The sequence below is a fragment of the Cololabis saira genome, chromosome 11 (assembly GCF_033807715.1).
Source record: "Cololabis saira isolate AMF1-May2022 chromosome 11, fColSai1.1, whole genome shotgun sequence".
Lineage (NCBI taxonomy): Eukaryota > Metazoa > Chordata > Actinopteri > Beloniformes > Belonidae > Cololabis > Cololabis saira.
The window spans coordinates 33,275,547-33,296,511 of NC_084597.1; the positions used below are offsets into that span (position 1 = coordinate 33,275,547).

The 20,965-nt window shown below is 42.4% G+C and overlaps 3 protein-coding genes across 3 annotated transcripts; all 3 read right to left on the bottom strand.

The window, feature by feature from the left end:
- Positions 1-10,617: 10,617 nt before the first annotated feature.
- On the bottom strand, positions 10,618-13,457 carry LOC133454458 (heat shock protein 30-like). Its single transcript, XM_061733189.1, has 2 exons — positions 13,444-13,457; positions 10,618-11,212 (listed from the first exon to the last, which is right to left on the bottom strand). The coding sequence occupies exons 1-2, from the start codon at positions 13,455-13,457 to the stop codon at positions 10,618-10,620; spliced, it is 609 nt and encodes a 202-aa protein (XP_061589173.1).
- A 1,071-nt stretch (positions 13,458-14,528) lies between these two features.
- Positions 14,529-14,846, bottom strand: LOC133454459 (heat shock protein 30-like). The gene has a single exon (XM_061733190.1). It carries the CDS (start codon positions 14,844-14,846, stop codon positions 14,529-14,531), a length of 318 nt encoding a protein of 105 aa, XP_061589174.1.
- A 2,872-nt stretch (positions 14,847-17,718) lies between these two features.
- si:dkey-175m17.6 (N-acetyllactosaminide beta-1,3-N-acetylglucosaminyltransferase 2) lies at positions 17,719-19,017 on the bottom strand. The gene has a single exon (XM_061733451.1). It carries the CDS (start codon positions 19,015-19,017, stop codon positions 17,719-17,721), a length of 1,299 nt encoding a protein of 432 aa, XP_061589435.1.
- Between the last annotated feature and the right edge of the window lie 1,948 nt (positions 19,018-20,965).

Here is a 20,965-nt window from a genome sequence, read left to right on the forward strand (position 1 = left end):
CATTCATGTTTTTTGCTCCAACTGCAAACCAAATATTGACCCATGGTTTGCAAATGTATCAAAAACTGAAGCAGAATATGTATTTGTACTGGTTTTCCTGCTCCTTGACTACGTGGAGATGATGCCAAAACTATGACAAGTTTCACTTTGAATCCGCCATCGAGTTAGCTTGAACATTATCTTTTTTTTTTTTTTTTTTTTTTTTAAGCTTGAACATTATCTAAACCTCATCAAGAATCTGAAAGTGAACTAATTCAAACTTTTCATGAAGCAGCGCTTTAGAATTCAACATGTGAGCAGAAACTGAATGGATGTTTGCTGACAATTGAGCTCATGTGAAGAAATGCAAATGATTCCAGTAAGCCTACTGTAGGTACACACACCAAACAAACACATCAACCCTGAATGAACCCTGCTGTTTGATTGAAATGTGGCACAAAAAACATATAAATGAACATTGGCTCCCATTGTTTTCTTGCACGGGAACTCCTTTTTATTGTAAAGGGTCTCTGTCCTGCCTTGTTGACATAAATATAGCCTGTTGTAATCCAAGAAACACACTTATGCATGCTTTTAAGCATGCTTTTCTAATTTGTAAGATATAAATAAATGATATGTCAGACAAACTTGTCCTGTCAAGGCGTGATCTCAAGTTTATGTCCTCTCTCTAGCATATTAGAACAGAAAAGAGTAGAAAAGCCTTTGGTGTCATCATGGATGTAATAATGCAACAGCATCGGTGGAGCTGCTTCCATCAATGCACTTAAGACTATCTCTAGCTCAACACACAAAGAATGCCAGCGTAAATAGTGAAGCAAGTCAAGAAGACGCTTTTGCTTTCATCCAGAGCAGAAAACTGAATCACAAGTGTTAGCACACCATCAAATAGGTTGAAGCATAGTGTTTAAATGTTTTCTCTCCGTAACTCTGTAATCACAGAAACATGCGCTTCCCTTCACAAGACTAACGAGAAGAGTGATCTTTCTAGTGTCAGGCACCTGATGGTGTCTCTGCAGAAACTAAAGAATACTTCCACCGCTGGAGCACATCTGTTTACTTTGTAACTCTGTATTTTAACCTCGGTATTGTATTAACTTTGTGATCCATAGGAAAGGTTTGCAGCACCAAATAGATTACGTTATCAGTTACAGGTCTCACACACACCTCTGCAGTATTTCTCTACTTCTCTCCGACACACACACACACACACACCCCTGCCTTGACTTTTTCTTTTTTTTTATCCTTTGCCAAGTCCTGCCTCATCACCTCCCTCCTTCTCTTCCCACTCTAGCTGCTTTCTCTCATCTTCACCCCCCCCTTCTGCATCCTCTCCCCAACTATTCCTCTCTTACCCTCCTCCCCACGTCTGTCTGTTCAAAACTGGAGCAACGTCTTAATCGAGGCTCTGAGACGTGACGGGAATTTTTAAGCAATCCCAGCTCTGCAGTACAGACACCCGCGCACACACAAACGCACACGTTCTACTTTGCAGCCAATTAACAGCCTGCGACTCACTGCCAAAGGAATCACTGCATGTTGATGAGCTGGCAGCTCCACGGGTGTGCACGTCTGGGCCCATGCGCGTGTGTTTTTGATGAGCTGGTGGCCGTCAGAACCATTTACAAAGATTGAAGGATATCTTTTTTTATGCGTTCAAGGGAAAGAGGGGATTATGGTGCATTTAAAAAAGAAAAAGAAAAACATTTCCATGAGGGACAGACTAAGACACGGAACAAGGAAGTGTCCAACATTCTTTGTGTGTGTGTGTGTGTGTGTGTGTGTGTGTGTGTGTGTGTGTGTGTGTGTGTGTGTGTGTGTGTGTGTGTGTGTGTGTGTGTGTGTGTGTGTGTGTGTGTGTGCGTGCATGTATTTTACTGCCTACAAGCCGCATTAGGAGAACAATGCAGATGATTTACTTGGAGCTAAGCTTTGCTTTCTCCTCCTCATCCTCTTCCTCATCCTTCCTCTATTTTTGTTACCTTTCATGATCCTTCTCCTCCTCCTCATTTCTATCCTGCCTCCACTTTGAGGAGTTCATCCAAAGGTGAATGCCTCGGAAAAAAAACGTCTTTCCTCCTCAGAAAACTCATATATTCTCTTTATGTGTCAAAAATATTGACATCAGCCTTGACACAATATCCCCAAGCAGCAGAGCGCTGTGTTTGCCAGGTTTCATCATCCCTCCGCATGCACTTTGGAAATAGAATATGCTGAAAAGAAGACTGTGGGTTTAAAACCTTATCGCTTTTTGCCCTACTTCTCCACACAGTATTCCACAATTCAGTGGATAAAACTCACACCTGTGAAAGAAACAGTCAGATGAAGGCTTTTGCATTGATGCTCCTTAATCACGATGGAGCTCCTGTAATGTGTCTTATCAATCTCATTGAAAAACAATTAGATTCAATTTTCAGCAATGTGTAAAAATATACCGTAATGTGTTGCAATGTTTAGAATAACAGCAATGAAAACAACAGTGAGGACATTGGTGGAAGTAACACTGATGAGCTGCATTTTCTTTCTTTCTACTTTCTTTTTTAACTTCTTTTTCATCTGTGTTGATGTGAAAATCGTTCTTGTTTTCTCTTCAACTTGGATGACAACTAGTGGCAAAGTGATAAACCGTCACAACACCGGTCAAAGGATTTGAAAGACATTTATCAAATCGCCTAGCCCTAGATTATGTGGTAGGAAATACCGCCATCTAGTGGAAAGATTTGCAAATTACGGTATCAGTGCTATAAGCGTATATGGACAAAAATATAAACAAATAATCAGTGTTGGGCAAGTTACATCCAAAATATAATACATTATATATTTCTAGTTACTGTCATTTGAAAGTAATTAGTTACATTACAATATTACTATATCTGAATTGTAATGCGTTACACTACTTGTGTATTACTTTTGAGTTACTTTCAACAAAATAGCAAAAAAAGATAAATCTTGTCCCACTGGCAGATTTTTCTACTTATTTCAAGTGAAAATTTACTTGAAACAGGTGAAAATTGTCAAATAAGTTATTTTTCTGGTGTTATTTTTCTGGTTATGACTCTAAATGTTGAAATAGCAGTAAAACCACATTCATTGATGAAATGACATAAGGGATGGAAAGGAGGGAGGGCAGTTTTACAGGGGGGATGATTTGGACCGTTTTTATTTCAGGGGGGGGGGTGATTTGGACCGTTTTAATTTCAGGGGGGGTGCCATCACATCACCCCTCATCCCCCCTCAACTCGAATACTGCTCACACGGAACTCAGAACTTCTTCATAAATAACTCCCAGAGAGAAAAAAAACACCAGCAAGCTAACAAACAAACCAATAAAGCTCTCAGAGTTAACAAAACGAACCAGCAATCAACAACTCGCAGCTGTTTTAACCTCTCCTCCTGATGGGCTGCAGGTGTGGTTTAAGGCTGATTTATGGTTCCGCGTTACACCAACGCAGGCCATACGCCGTGGGTTACGCGAACTACTGCGTACCCTACGGCGAAAGCCCTGCGTCGATTTAACGCGGAACCATAAATCCGCTCTCACAGCGCGACTGACTGTGAGCCCGGCTCCTGCTCCTCGCCGCGCGCAGCTCCTCGCCGACTCCGCGCTCATATATATTTAATAAATGTATAAAGCCCATATATTAATAAAGCCTCACTTGGCCGAGCCCTAACACTGAGACCATGGTAGATTTAAGTTACACGCGGACACGCCGCACTGTTGACTTTTCCCTGCCGGCTCTGCTCACTTAACAGTCCCCACACAAACAGTGTCCAGCGGCGCTCCGTTCCGCCGCGCCGCGTTCCCAACGCTTTTTTCTGTTGTCGGGATGTCTCGCGGACGCGGTGTTGGTGAATTCTTTAAAAAACAACAGCTAAACGGGTTAAAATGCGTTGTAACGCGCGTTACTTAGATTGTAACGAGTAAAATATTACCGAAAATTTATTAGTAATGCGTTATATTACTGCGTTACAGCAAATAGTAATACATTACTGTAATTGCGTTACTTTTGTAACGCGTTACCCCCAACACTGCAAATAATAATAACATATTGAGCTCAAAGTGATATTGTAGTTGATTAATTTCCCCCCTGACAATATATCTGCACACAAATGTATTCAACAAACTTCCAATGGCGGCGGCAGAAGCAGCGGCATGCAGGGAAAGGGCTCTTCATGGTTTGCCATAGAGTCAGTGACTTCACCTACAGTACGTGTAGGGCATGACCCCTAAATGGTGCATTTTCATAGTACTACAGCATGAACGAATATGAGCTTCATTGATTATCTTTCATCCATATCAAGCAATTACCGCTTAATTAAATAATCAACATTCCTGAAAAAAACAAACAAAAGATTTTGTTATAAGTAATAATAAAGGGGAGTTCTGTAATATGTAGTATTTTTAGTTAGTTTGTTCATGAGATTTATAGGGTTAATGTGTCATTATTTTAGATAATCAGTTACATAAAAGTTGCAGTTATCCAGACTTTGTTGTGCTCTTTTATTTTCATTTTATTTTTTTTTATTTTTTTTTTTTATTTATTTTTTTTTTATTTTTTTTTTACCTTGTCTGCACACATATTATTGAATTATACCATGACGGTAGAAACCAAAAGTGTATATATGTGCATTATTACTATATGTAATATATACATATATATACGCACACATATGCGTACACATACATAAATATACACATACAAACCCAGTGTTTTTTTGTTTTTTTTTTTTTGGGGGGGGGAGGGGGTGGGGGGGGGGTGACGACATCCGCTGCCAATCCAGGAAGCAGGAACACACGGAGACACACGTCAAGCACTGGAAATCTGCAACAAAAAAACCACAAACAAAGCACGAAACCGGCACGGAGCCAACCAAAACACGAACAGCAATCGACCTAAATCTTGAGATCTGATCGCAGTCTGAGCTAAGCTATCGCTACCGCTACCTAAACCCAAAAACTAGAGAGCCAGCATGCAGGTGAACAAGCCAGTGTGTATGTCTATGTGTGTGTGTGTGTATGTATATGATCATGCGTGTGTGTGTGTGTGTGTGTGTGTGTGTGTGTGTGTGTGTGTGTGTGTGCATGTGACTAAATGACTATATGTGTGTATGTGTGTGTGTGTGTGTGTGTGTGTGTGTGTGTGAAATAAACCAAACAAAGCTCCACCTGAAGTGTATCTATAGTGGGGGAGGGGGGGGAGCGACCCCGCCACCCGCGAGACCAGAGGCCGACAAGGAAGAGCCCGGAACCCAGGCCACCGGCAAACCCCACAGAGGGGAGAAGTAGGAGGGAGGCAACCCACCGCCTGCGAGGCCCCCCCCCGCCCGGCGGCGGCCGAGGGGGCCCGCGGGCGGGGCCCCCACGGCGCGGAAAGAAGCAGCCAGGGACCCCGCGGCGGCGGACCGCGACCCAGGCAATCCCCGGCCACCCGGTCCGGGCCGGACACGCGGCCAGGAGGCCCTCACCCTTCAGGCCAACGACCCCCACCCGGCAGGGGGCCAGCCTGCCCGGAGAGACAGAGCCGCCCCGGCCGCCGACGCGGGCAGGCGCACCCGTCCCCCACGAAAGTGGCCCTCCAAGACCAGAGGGGCGCCCCGCCGTAGAGGCAGCGGGGGGGACCGGAGACGGGCCCGGAGAGAGGGAACCCCCCAACAAGGCGACACCCGCGCAGGCCCGACAACGGAGGGCCCCAGACCCAGGCATCCCATTCATTCATCCATTCACCTATCCGATACCTATACTAATAATAATATAATATACTATACATAATAATAATAGTAATAATACTAATAATAATAATAATAATAATAATAACCATCTTTGTATAATATAATATTGATAAATTATTAAGTTTTTGATGTCCTGCCAATGGAGGCTCAAATCCTCCATGGCAGGACCCTTCCATACCGCATTCTCACCGACACAGACATACAATCACGCACCGTTTCCCCCTCCCCGGGGGGGTCCAGCACCGCCAGAAGGCACCCCAGGCTGCACGGCGGGCCCCGCCAGGCCCGGGTAACCCGACCCACCCGTCCGAGGCCCAGGCCGGTGAGGGAACGCGGGTGATGTGGGACCCCCTCCCGCCCCTTGTGTTGAGTGCATGTGATTAATGCCATAAAAACAGGGAGGAGGGAGGGCCAAGTATCGATTGACACCGACCCCCCCCCCTCCCGAACTACGTGTCCTTGTCAAGTGTATTTATAAAGTGTTGAATGTGCAGTGTCTAATTTGCTGTTAAAACCGTGAGGCGGGGAGTGCCGGGCCACGCGGGACAGTGCCCCCCACGACCCGGACCCCCCGCCTTTCGCCTATGTGCGTATGAATCGTGTAGGGGGGGCAAGAGGGGGAGCGGAGGCCGAAGCCAGGAGGCAGGACCAGCAAAGCTGGCCCTGATAAGACACCCGCGTCCCCCCACCGGCCATCCAGTAGACGGGGGCCGGCCCCCCGAGCCGGGCCAGGGCCCCACCGTACCTCCACGGGCACCCCCGGAGCCGCCGGAGCCCCCAGACGGAGGGGGAAACGGTCCAACATCCTCCCATTCATACTGACAACATAAGACATAGATACCTGGGAATGGCGCCACCCCGCCGCCGCGCCCGCCCGTGCACCCCCCGGTCAGGGGAGGCCCGATCTCCGGACCCGGCCCCACCCCCCCCCCGAGGCCACCCCGGCGGACACCCCAAGGGTCACGGAGTCCCCACATCCGCAGGGGCACTTGGCCCCCGCCCAGCGACGGAGGACCAAGGCAGCAATGCCCCCCCAGCGCAGACAGCCACCCCCCACCCAGGCAGGACCGGGCCCTCCGGGTGGGACCCCCACGTCCACGGCCCAGCCCCCCCCAGGAGGCCCGGAGACGCCCAAGCCACCGCCCCCCGCCCGAGCCCTCCCCAGCCACCCCCCCCACCGCCATGAGGTACCCCCCCCCACAGGCCCCAAGGCCCCCACCGGCCAGGGACAGGACCCCGCGGCCCCACCCACCGCCCCCCAGGGGCCACCAGAGGCCCGCGCCCCAGACCCCCCAAGCCGACCCCCAACCCCAAGGGCTACGAGATCACCCCCCCCCCCGCCCCCACTAGGTAACAAGGCCAATAATCGGGGACCACAGAGAGTGCAATTCAGCCGAGTGTTGTTCAGTGGAGGCAGACATTATCTCACTACTAATATGATCTGATAAAAGATTCCTAAAATGGTTAATACATAAACTGGATTTTTGTTTCCAATTTACTAGAATGGTTTTCTTTGCGATACATAAGGCAGTAAGAACCCGGTGTGTCCAATTAGGATCTATTTGAGTGTCTCCCAGGTGACCTAATATACACACCGTGGGGCACACTGGGATTCTGTGGTCGATCCATGTGGATAAATCCTCACAAATCTCCTTCCAGAACCTCTGTACCGGTGTACAGAACCATAAAGCATGCATATAATTATCTGGGGTGTTCTCTGTGCACTGTGAACAGATATTAGAGGTGACAAAGCCCATCTGGAACATCCTTTGTCCAGTATAATGTATTCTATGAAGAACTTTATACTGTATAAGTTGTAAGTTTGGGTTTTTAGTCATAGTAAACGTATTTAAGCATATTTGTGACCAAGAAAGCTGGTCGGTATTCAGAGAGAGATCCGCCTCCCACTTGGAGATCGGGAGAGAGACTGACTCGTCCAGTTTAGACACTAACCTGTAAAGTTTTGATAACAACTTTAAATTGCTTAGATTTAATAAATCTATTATCTTAGCGGGAAGTTGTAAGTCTAATTGTCTAATTTTGTATGTTTTATTTATTATGGCCTTGAGTTGTTGATACTCTAAAAATTTACTCCTGCTAACTCCGTATTGAACCATAAGTATATTGAAAGGTACAAACTGTCCTCCTACAATTACGTGCTGTAAATACCGTATTCCTTGATCTCTCCATTGAACGAAGTTAACCATCTTTTTATCATTTTTCACGATGTCTGGGTTGTTCCATATGGGTGTACGGTCACATGGAAAAAGTGAAATTTTAGCTATTTTAAGAAATTCCCACCAAGCTGATAAAGTTGTGCTAATATTAATGCTTTTGAAACATTGATGACGTTTGATACTTTGACTAATAAATGGTAACTCTGAGATTTCTAGTTCGTTGCAAAACACTTGCTCTGAGTCCAGCCATTGACTATCTAAAGGATGATCCTTTGACCATTTTACAATATACTGTAATTTATTGGCAAGGAAGTAATACTGAAAGTTAGGTAGCTCTAAACCTCCATATTCTTTAGATTTCTGCAATGTCTTTAAACTAATGCGTGGAGTTTTATTTTTCCACAGAAATTTTGAAACACCTGAGTCCAGCGATTTAAACCAGGAAATAGGGGGTTTGAATGGTATCATTGAGAAAAAATAATTTACTTTTGGTAAAACCATCATTTTAATGGTGGCTATTCTACCCATGAGTGAAATGGGGAGAGAGCTCCATCTAGCAAGATCATCTTCTATTTTCTTTATAAGCTGAACATAATTTAATTTTATTAACTCTGACAGCCTAGGGGAGATGTTTATGCCTAAATATCTAATGTTCCCTGATTGTAATTGAGTATTGGATATATTCCTAAAATTGCAGTTCACGCACAAAACGGTGGATTTAGACCAATTAATAGAATAATCAGACAGAGATGAAAATCCCTCTATAAGTGCGATTGTCTGTGATAGTGAAGATCGTGAGTTCTGGAGGAAGAGGAGTACGTCATCCGCATAAAGACTTATTTTGTGCTCTACTATTTTGCATTGTATACCTTTAATATTTTGATTTTGTCTAATAGCTGCTGCTAAAGGTTCGATAAATATTGCAAATAATGAGGGAGATAGAGGGCAACCCTGTCTAGTGCCTCTTTGCAAGGTAAAGCTTGTAGAGATTTGATCATTTGTCCTTACACGTGCCTTGGGAGAGCTGTATAATATTTTTACCCAGTCAATGAAAGATTCACCAAATCCAAATTTATGTAAGGTTGCCAATAGAAACTTCCAATTTACCTTATCGAATGCTTTTTCCGCGTCTAAGGATATAATAGTAGTTTCCTGTTTATTGATACTGGAATAATCTATAATATTTAATAATCTGCGAATATTAGTAGAGGAATGTCTACCTTTAATAAAGCCTGTTTGATCCGGATGTATAATAGAAGGGGTGACTCTTTTCAGACGTTCAGTAAGGGCCTTGCTAATTATTTTAAGGTCTACATTTATTAATGAAATTGGGCGGTAGCTCGATGGGAGCAAGGGATCTTTATCCGGTTTTAATAAAAGACTAATATTAGCAGAGTTCATATTTAAGGGTAAGCTTTTATTTTCCCTAATATTTATAATCATTTTATAAAATGTTGGTGCTAATATGCTCCAGAATTCCTTATAAAATTCAGCTGGGAAACCGTCTGGGCCCGGAGCTTTATTATTGGGCATATGTTGAAGAGCTTCATGGAGTTCTCCTATTGAGAGTGGTGAATCTAAATTCGTAACCTGTTCCTGATGTAACTTTGGCAGGTTAATTTCTCCAAGAAACTCATTAATGGATTGATCAGATGGTTCAATTTGTGACGAGTATAATTTGTAGTAAAAGTCTCTAAAGATTTTATTTTCATTTTAGGCAGATGTATACATCTGATAGTCATAGAATTCACTTTTGCATGTTCAGTGGAAAGATTAAATTGTGACAAAATAGAAAGGCAAAAAAAAGACCAGCATTTCACAGCAGAAGCTGTACACTTTTTTAACAATGAGAGTAACAGTATACAAAGTGTAATGCAATTTCTGCTGAACATGACAAATTATGTGAATATTCTTGCTAAGAATTTTTTTTAAATGAACAGATACGTTTATTAAAAAAAATCTAAATATCTCGACATCATGAATGTACAACTTTGGTGGGAGTTTTTCAACAAAACCCAATATAACATGTTTAAAATTAACTTATTTAAATGGGTTACATTTCTGAGGGCAGAACAGAAATATATTGTTTTAATGTTTTTGAGGGACTGTTCTTGACATTTCATAAAATAGACATGTGTTCTGGTTTACCATCTTGTGTTTGCCATGCGTGTGTTTTATTGATTTCTTTTTACTAATGTCATCCTCGATTAGGTGTTTATCGATGATTATAGGGCACAAAGTAATTTTGGATTTTTGTTGTGTCAGGTTTTAATTCTGTATCACACAGTTTAAATATTGATATGTTTTTTGTTTGTTTTTTTTTTTTAAACTTTTTTGTAAAGTTGTTTGACTAGAAATTTTCTGTGAAAGCCTTTCAATTTAATTTCTGATTTTAAGTTCCACCCTCATCAACGGCCAGAGAGTGGAAATGGTCCACACCTTCCGGTTTCTTGGCCTCCTCATCTCCTGGTCTGAGAACATCACCGCCATCACCAAAAAGGCTCAGCAGCGGCTGCACTTCCTGAGAGTCCTCAGGAGATACAAGCCTGACTCCAACCTGCTGCTGACCTTCTACCGCTCATCCATCCAGAGCCTGCTGACATACTGCATTACAGTCTGGTACGGCAGCTGCACTGCTGCGGACAGGGAAAGGCTCCAGAGGGGAAAGCAGCGCAGAAGATCATCGGTCCATGTTTGCAGGTTAGTTCTGTGATCAGTTGTGTGTCTCTGCTCTGCTGCCTTCTGTCTGTGAACACACACTGTGCTGGGTTTCCTCCTCTGAGCTCCTCTTGATAGTCAGCTCTCTCTCAGCCTCCTCAACAATTGGAGCTTTGCTTTCCTGGATGTGGACTTTTCCGTCTGGAGACAGGTAGCAGGTGACGGTTTTAGGGTTCACTCCTTCAGGCAGATCTAACTCTTGTCTGAACTCATGGAGTCTATAAGAGTAGGAGTCTTTCCCGTCCTGCTTCTTCTCAGACTTCCCACTGACTGTCAGCTTCCTCCCCACCTGTCTGACAGACAGCTCCTCTGGAGAGAAGCCGTGTGTGTCCAGCGTCAGGCCAAAGGACTCTCCCTCTTTCTGCAGCTGGTAGGAACCTGGTTGCCGGGACACGCTGCTCTGGAAAGGCTCAGTCTCCTCCAGGATCCTGTCTTGGAGTTTGTCCATCACCTCCTGTAGGTTTCTCTGCAGGAGGTCCTGCTGGTAGTTCAGAGGTCTGACCTCTGGCCACAGAATACGTAGAGGTCCATGAAAGGGCTCAGAGCTGGCCGGAGGATCAGCATCTTCAGTGTTTTCAGTGCTGAGTGTCCTGTTGTGAGAATAAACTCTGTTCAGGGGTCTGTTCTCTCTTCTGTGTGGCGTTTGTTGCTTTCTGTCTCAGCAGTGAGGCTGTCTCAGCTTTATATTCTAACTAAAGAGTCCAGAGTCTTCAGGAAGTTTCTGTACATTAGTACAAGTTTCCACTGGGTGGCGCTGTTTTACAAGCTAAACGACTTTGCGTCGATGTGTCAGAGCATGTTTTTGTATAGCCTACTCGATGTGACATGTTTGTACCAACATTTGATCATAGGTTCAGTATTAACTTTATAGAGATGGAAACACGACAATATATTCAAGTATATCAGTGAAAATATTTTTTACTATGAAATGTCTTTCTTTCTTATTTTTTGTAAGGAAGCATATTGATCATTAGCACAATGCAATAAGAAGTAGATTATATAACATTTTCAAAGAAAATTAGATTTTTGTTCTATAAATTCTCAAAGAACTGGTGAAATATTCTGATTTAAAGTTGAGTTGTCCTTTGAAGTTGCCAATGTACACTACACTCTCTTTAAAAATCTAGAGTAGATGTATAGGGTAGTGGATATTCAAGTCACAGGCAAGTCAACTTGAGGTCTCATCTAAAAATATAAACAACAGAATCCTGTATAAACAACTATTTTGGTAAACTTGTAACTTTTTCATATCTTAATGATTTGAAAAAAATGATCAAGTTTTTTAGCTTTGTTATAATTCAGTTACTATTCAGATGTAGAAAAGTACATTGCAGCTTTTTTCTTGTTTTTTTTAACTGACAATTATACACATTATTTTTACATTTGTTAGTTAGTTAGTTATTTTGTCAGTTAGGCATTACCATTGGTGAATACCTCTAAGTGTAAAGCATTTCTTGTGTTTCTTTTTCAAACTTGGTTGTGTCTGTTTTTTTTTTTCTAATTCTATTTTAACATGTTCTTACACATATTTGTGCATGATTGGAAGAATTGGGATGGTAGAGTGAAAAAAATATAATAACCACCAAAAAAAGTCACTGATCTTTGCAAACACTTTTAAATACACAGAATCAATGTGTTAATTTGATGGATGCAATGATGTAAAAGTAGACATTACCATCATTCATCAATACATGGCATCCCTCAGGGTTTAGATGGCAGGAAGTCTTCACAAAGTTCCTGCTCATTACTGCCAGAATCACCTCTTGAAGGAGTGTAACAGGATGTATAATGTCACTTGATCATTCCCTTTGGTATGGGAGGCCTGATGTTTTTTAACATTCTTATGTTAATCTTAGTTGTGAAGAAACCTGACAAACCTCTTTAACACGTTCTTTCCAACTAGGTGAATCTCCGGACTGAAGACTGAGTATCCAAGTTACCATGAATAACACTTGAGAGATGATTCAGATTTTGGTAGATTTAATTAAACAGTTTCATGAAAAATGGTCAGAACATACATCAGGCGTCGCGATGCAAAATGACATGGAAACAGAGGAGTGCACTGATAGCGTAGAGGATGATACGTTCTAGTAGAGAAAACAATGGTGTTCCCACCGCTAATCTTTATTTGGGCAGAGTTCTAGTCTGCACCTGTAGTCGGCCAAAGATATGTTCTGCTGTTCTCAGCAGTTCTGTTTTCATCAAGTATGGGTAACACATTTTTCCCATCACAATCTTAATTATATATTATTTTAAAAAGAAAAACGTAAGTGAAATATCTATAAACTCTGTATGCAAAACTAATTTGTGCGTCAAGTGTTGATCATTTATGTCAGTCTTCATTTCTGGCCAGGCCTAAGGTCATGGGGGAAATTTGAATGCTTAGTCCAGGTTGAGATCAGCTGTTTCCTCTCACTGCCTCAACTCAAGTTCAAGTCTTCTTTTTTCAATAATTTTCAAATATGGGTTGTAGAATAGAGATGAGGATTGACACGCAGACTGGTGTGAAGACCGAGATGGACTGAAAGGGAAAGTTCTCATTTTATCCAACCTTCATGTATGGTCATGAGCTGTTGGTGGAGACCTAAAGAAGGAGGTTACAAATACAAACTGCCCAATAAGGTTTCTTTAAAGGATGGAGATGGGGTAATGAGCTCAGTCATCCAGCAGGGGTTCAGAGTAGCGGCACTGCGCTGTACATCAAATGGAGCCACCTGAAGTAGTTTGGGCAAATGTTCAGGATGTCTGCCTGACACATTCAAGGAGAAACATTTCTGACATGTTCCATCAGAAGTAGTCTTCAAGGCAGACTTAAACTCACCAGACAGATAGCATAACTTAGATGGTTGCGGGATACCTTGTTACCACCTCTTTAGAAGGTGTAGAGCCTGTACCAATAGGCTATACTCAGGGCAACAGGGTTGATTTTGTTTGGGACGCGTGCTTCAAATAGATGCAAACGCTCAGACTTAGGATCCGGGTCGGATATGCCAATCCTTTTATTTCGTAATCAGCAGTAGTCAAAGCAAAAGTAATTCCAATATTTAAACTCAACAAACTTATGACAGAACGCCACTCTCTGTCTTACACGTCTTGCACGGTTGCACGGTCAAAAACTGTTTGTCTTCCCCCTGTCGCACCTGCGTGCAATCACCACCCAGGGGGCTTATAATGGTTACCAGGACAACCACCCACCTGGCTGATTGACAGGCTAATCATGACGTAACAAAAAGGGGGTATGACAACTCATATTCAGCTAAATAAATAAAACAATAAATCAAAGTATTTTGGCTCCAACAGAAGGTGTTTGGTGTTTGGTGCTTTCGGAATAAGAGAATAATGGTTTCATTAAAACGCCTGAGACTCGTGTAGTTGTTTAAGACTACTTAATTTATTTTAACTGCTTTAAATTGAATTGAATTTATTTTATTTAATAGGGACAATGCAGGTATACATGTGATCACATTCACTCATTACAAACAAGCCAATGTAACTGATGTTCTGCATACAGAGATTATAGCTATTGCTAGTTTCCATCTCCTGTCCCTAGTTAGGCTTTTAGTAAAAGAAAACGAAAGAAAGGAGAAAAAGAATACAAAAATACATTCAATTTTCAACATGCAAAGCTATATCCTATTTACAATTCTCAGCTTGCAAGAGAGCACCCTATTAGCGGTTACAGGTGATTAAAAATGCGTACATTTCTGATTTTGCTTCAACCAGTCTTTGACATTTTTAGTAAAAACCTTAAAATCTTGAGTTGTTTTTATCTCAGTTGGCAGTTTGTTCCACATTTGAGAGCCCTTTATAAATACAAACATATGTTGATCGTTGATCAATTAAAAAAACATTTTTAATAGCACAACATCAAGTGTATGAGTCCATGTTTGCAGGTTAGTTCTGTGATCAGTTGTGTGTCTCTGCTCTGCTGCCTTCTGTCTGTGAGGGGTTCACTCCTTCAGGCAGATCCAACTCCTGTCTGAACTCATGGAGTCTATAAGAGTAGGAGTCTTTCCCGTCCTCATGCTTCTTCTCTGACTTCCCACTGACTGTCAGCTTCCTGCCCTGTCTGACAGACAGCTCCTCTGGAGAGAAGCCGTGTGTGTCCAGCGTCAGGCCAAAGGACTCTCTCTCTTTCTGCAGCTGGTAGGAACCTGGTTGCAGGGACACACTGCTCTGGAAAGGCTCAGTCTCCTCCAGGATCCTGTCTTGGAGTTTGTCCATCACCTCCTGTAGGTTTCTCTGCTGGTCGATCGGAGGTCTGACCTCAGGCCACAGACTGCGTACAGTCCAGTAGAACTACATGAAAGGACTGAGAGCATGCCGGAGTCCACGAAAGCACAGAAGTGTTTTCAGTGCTGAGTGTCCTGTTGTGAGATGAAACTCTGTTCAGGGGTCTGTTCTCTCTTCTGTGTGGCGTTTGTTGCTTTTTGTCTCAGCAGTGAGGCTGTCTCTATTTCTATTACTGTCATTTAGCAGACGCTTTTATCCAAAGCGACTTACATCTGAGACACACACACCATGGAGCAATTAGGGGTAAAGCCTTGCTCAGGGGCCCAAGGTGGTTCATCTTGGTTGCCATTCCGGGGCTTGAACCTGGAATGTTTCTGTACATTACCACAAGCTTCCACTGGGTGAAGCTGTTTTGTAAAAGTCAGGACGTCATTCAGTTCTTGAAAGCTACTCTAATGTGGGTTGTCTGTTGGTAAACTGATGACGTTTTTGTTTTAAAATCTAATTAATGTTTGATGTGTTTTTTTCCTCTAGAAACATTTACTTACTTTATTCATTAAATAGGCTATATTTAGAATATATAAATCTATAACATTTTGGACATTTAAAAAATAAATGTTCTTTCATTTTGGCCGATTACGTTTGGCAGATTACGACAGGAAAGATCACAAAATACAGCATGGAGGCCAGATATGACCCCTGCACAAAGTCAGTAAGGCCCTTCCTAAAACAAAACAATATAACAAATAATAGATTGATTTTGTTAATGATTGTGGAGGGGAGAGAAAGGATATGCTGTTCACTACAATTTTACTTGACAGAAGTGCAGTTTATGTTTTGATTGGCCAAAAAATAAATATAGAGTTGCTGTTTTCAAGAAGTAGGCCACATGTAGTTTTTCAATCTAGCTAATGCTAATAGTGGTCCAAAGTCATCTGTGAGAAAGTGAGCAACCCCTCCCCTTCTCACCATCACCGGACATTTTTTTAATGTGTGTGGCAGAGTGGAGGATTGGGCGTGGTCTGCGGGGGAGCAGCACACAGGTGTGCCTGGTTTGACTGATTGGGCACACCTGTGTCCAATCAACCTCTCCACCCTACCTGGGTTTATAAACAGCAGCTGCATACCAGGAGAGGGGTCTGCTAAATGGAGGTAGCTGGCTGACAGGCTATGCCCCATGTGCCATTTTTTTAGAATAGTGATTTTGCCCTCCGCCTGTATGTCTGTGGGTTTTTTTTTTTACATAAAATAAAAAGCCTTATTTTTTTTTTGACATTCTACGCTCTGCGAGGTCTCATTTACACCTCATCACCCAGGTCCAGTTTTGCCTTGTACGTGGGGAGGCCGCTCTGGTTCCTCACATCATCATTGCGGTGAATTGAAGGAGAAGTCCTCAAATATCTTCCAATGTAATTGCAGTGAAACATCTACAATTAGTAAAAGTGAACTAAATGATGTGCCCCCGTGACCCGGGAACGGATAAGCGGCGGACGATGGATGGATGGATGGATCTACAAATAGTAAAAGTGAACTAAATGATGTCATACAACCCTGGAAAACAAGCCTTAAAAACGAGAGAGAGTGGTAAACTGATTTTTTTTACTGCTTTAATTATGTAGGCATGCTGTTGGAGGAAGGACAAAATTATGCCCACATCTGGTCTGGATCATATCATACGTCTGGTTAGATAAGGATGACATTAGTAAGCAAAGACCCTTGGGTTTTCTACAGGATTCCACATGATCTCCTCTAGGTGGCGCTGTTACTTAGCAACCCAGATAACGCTGGATTGCTCCTGTGCTTTCAGGATTTAGCAACTTCTTTTTGTTACTTAATTGTTCTTCTAATGGTCCTCTTGTGGTTGTCAGCAACAAGATCGAAGAGAAGATAATTGAAACTCCACAAGTCTGGACTTCAATATCATTAAGAGGAAAAGAAAAGAATAAAACAGCAAAAGAAAAAAGAATAAGAAAAAACATGTTGATTGTCTTTTCAAGAAATGATATGGCTGAATGACTTTTTTATGTATTTTTTTTTCATTATATGTGATTTACCCAAAACTCAATTACCATAACAATACAATTAAAACATTCAGTAACATGCTCTAAGAATGTTTACTTACTGAAAAATATATGTACATTTTTGTAAGTCAGCAAAACACAGCAATCATGTGTTGTCTGTTGTGTGCTCCAATAACACATTAAATTCTTGCATTTTCAATGCAAAGGCTGTAATAAATGATACACAACATTACAGAACCCAACACACTCAGGTTTAAGTGACTTGAAGGCCACACAAAAACAAGAAAATTAATTATTCTAATTATTACAGCATCCATATAGCAAAATGAAAAGTGCTATCATAGTTAAGAAATCCTACAAGTATTTAATAAGGTCAAAGATGATTGCAAGGGGAAAAAAATCATTTTCATCAAGATAAGATGCTGTTTAAATGTTATGAAAAGTGGATACCTTCTTTGAAAGTGGCAATGTCCCCTGTATAGGACAAAAAGTAAAGATAAAAGATCACCAATGAGTTACTGAAAGCATTCTGTTCACACATACAGCAAATAAGGTTTTATATTTTTTAGTTGGTAAAATAAAACTTTTTTCATTCCAGTGATTACTAAATGGGTGCCACCAACTTCACATGCCTTTTTGTCTGTAAAGACATCATGAAAAAAGCATCTGTTGAGGTAGATCAGTGTCATCAGAGTTACACAACTCTCCAGAGGACAGACGCATTATGCATGACCTTGATGGGGCACCGTCTGCTTTCCAAAAGAATGTTTTTTTTCCAATCATTGTGATGGCGTTCTTGTGGTCGCGTGCTCACTGAGAGTTATTTGGATAACAAATGAGCTTCAGCATTGATCGGGCATACTCTGGAGCTGTTTCCATAGTGTAAGCATCTCCTTGGGACTCCGTCTGTGAACAAGCAGAACAGATTTGTACGCACAGGGGTTTCCTCTGTCTGTGACCGGAAGATCAAATGTTAAAAATCCAGGGTGATGGCTCGGAGAGAGCCCGAGTCTTTGCAAGCACATGCCAAGATAAACATCATCAATTGGGAAAAGGCGGACCAACTCAGACACCTCTTTCAAACGAAATGCAAGTGAGCCAGAATACACAACCCCACCTCCGCCCGCATATGGTGGGTACATGCCTTTGTAGAAACTTTCTGGTATGTAGTATTTGGTGGATGGCTCACGGTTTGGCATTGCATTACTGATTACATCCCCAACAAACAAATCCATGTCAGTTTTGTTTGTATTACCTTTCCACAGGATGTGCTCCTTCTTCTTTGTCAGCAGGTAGTCCAGAAGGACATCTGTTCGAACAAAGACATCATCATCCCCTTTGAAGACAAAGGTGGCAGTGGGGCAGTACAGCTGGAGCCACTGCCAGAGCAGCAGGTCCTTTAAGGTCAAATTGAAGAAACTGTCTCTGAAATCCCACTGTAGGATATCCCCATACTTTTGGTTCTCAAGCTCCAAGAGGTTTTTCAGGTCTGGGTGAGGACCTGTACTTGAATCCTGTCTTCCAAGCAGGAAAACTGTGCGGACTAGTCCCCCTTTTTTGTTTGAATTCCCCTCCACCATACCACTGTGTCCCCATGTTTCACGAATGGCCTGTCTGTTTTCAAAGTTCCCCACTTGAGATTTAATGGCCATGAGAAGAACAGGAGAGTCCACCCCAGAGCCATCACTGCTCCTTCTACACATTTCAGGCTGATTGATAAGGAGGGGATACTCCCTGCAGTGCATTGACCTGATAAATGCCCCCATATGTTCTGGAAAGCTGTTCAGGTCGTGTGTACGAGCAATTTCTGTTAAAAGTTGAGCTCTTGGTTTTCTGCTTATCCCAGTCGTGTTTCCTCTCAGTATCGGATTGTTCTCACGGTCCCAAGCATGCTGCAACTGGTTCCACATTGCACGATCCTCCAATTGAAGGTTCCAGAAAGGGCCAAGTGGGTGAGAGGCCAGAGCTGAAGAATTAGCTGAAATCCCAGGGGCGATATAGTGAATGGTTATTTTTGGAGGAGCGTAGGACATGGTGACGAAGATGGACACCATGATATAAATCAGAAGGTGGCCAGTCATCATAAAAGGCAGCAGACACATGCACAGTAGTCTGCTGTTGCATTTGCAGCATTTTCCCATTGTTGGTGGTGTATAAGTCAGACCCACACCTGCACACAGAAAAAGAAGAGTAGAAAAAAGATTTAATATATAATTAAAGCTGCAAGCAGCGATGAATGGGCCCTCGCACTCATAGCCACCGCCCCCCCCCCCCCCCGGTTCCCCCTACATTCCTAGGTCAATAATACTATAAAAAGTGCCTTTGCTGTTCACATAAAACTCAACTTATCATCATAACTAATTCAGGCCAATGAAGGTCAAGTACTGAATACCAAGTCCGATGACACCACCCATGACTCTTTATGTCAAACCATTCAAAAGTTATGGCAGAAAATAGGAACTATCACACATTGACCAATCAGAAGAAGGGGCGGGGCTAATTCATGCCAATGAAGGTCAAGTCCTCAAAATCGAGTCAGATGACACCACCCAGGACTCTTTATGTCAAACCATTCAAAAGTTATGGCAGAAAATAGGAACTATCACATATCGGCCAATCAGAAGAAGGGGCGGGGCTAATTTGCACCAATTATGGTCAAGGTCTCAAAACCATGTCCGATGACACAACCCACGACGCTTTATATCAAAGCATTAACGGCCGAAGAAATGGCATAAATTGCGCCAAAATTACACTATTAATTCAAAATGGCCGACTTTCTGTTCGGTTTCGGCCATGGCGCCAAGAGACTTTTCTTTAAGTTGCGACATGATACAGGTGTGTACCGATTTTCGTGCATGTACGTCAAACCGTATGGTGGGGCTTGAGTTTAAGTTAGGTTTTCTAGGGGGAGCTGTTGAGCCATTAGGCCACGCCCATTAATCCAAACCATTAAATATCAAATTTTTCGCCAGGCCTAGATTGCGTGCAAAATTTGGTGACTTTTGGGGAACGTTTAGGGGGGCAAAACGGCCCTCATTTCGTCAGTAAAATAACAACGAGAAAAAAAAATCCTACAGATACAATAGGGCCTTCGCACTGTAAGTGCTCGGGCCCTAATTATATACTCATAAGAGAAAAAAGTAGACCCCTTCTTGACGCAGAGCAGTGTGCTGCAACTGAGATTTTATAAATGCAGGTAATCCTCTAGCGTTTCTGTCTCCTTGGTGACAGTCCAGTGGGGGTTATTATCTGTTGTTGTCTGCACACTCAGAGCATCACCATGTATACCTGTATGTCTGTTGGTAGGCACACAGGCCCTGTAGACAGAGTGTGGATCAACTAGAAATGGCATGAATTAGCTCTCACTTTCCTTAGATAGGTAAATGTCATGTTTTGTTCTGTTGTTAAACTGAAAATACAAAGGGATAGTCATTTCTTTCTTTCTTTCTTTCTTTCTTTCTTTCTTTCTTTCTTTCTTTCTTTCTTTCTTTCTTTCTTTCTTTCTTTCTTTCTTTCTTTCTTTCTTTCTTTCTTTCTTTCTTTCTTTCTTTCTCTAAGCAGATGGAAACTCTTACATTTGATACTTACTTACAAATTACTATATGCCAGACATAAAATGTTCAACACTTACTAAAATCTGTCAATCTGTCTATTAGGCAATAAATGAAAGATAAACCATACGATTACTTACAAGAGAGGGAGTTTCCACTGATTCAGCCAACTGAGATGAAAAATACATTGACATGTGGTTCCAACGCCTTTTAGCTCTTTCATCCGGTCTGTTTATCAGTTAGATATTAAGTGGCAGGTCCGCAGCACATTAGTTGTATTAATATGAAGATATACTTTAAGTCTATGCCTAACAAAACCTCTCATAGTGCAGTACCAGTCGCATCTGAGCAACGCGTCACGGATGAGGCACCCTGTGTGCACCGCATGCGCCTTTGTGGCTCCCTTTATGAGGAGCAAAGCATCTACAGGAGTGGCATGTTGCCGTCTGCAACAACTAACTCCAGACTGATTTTTTCAGATGGATTTTGATTTGCATTCATTTGCTGCAGGTATATATTTGCATGGCAAATTGACCCG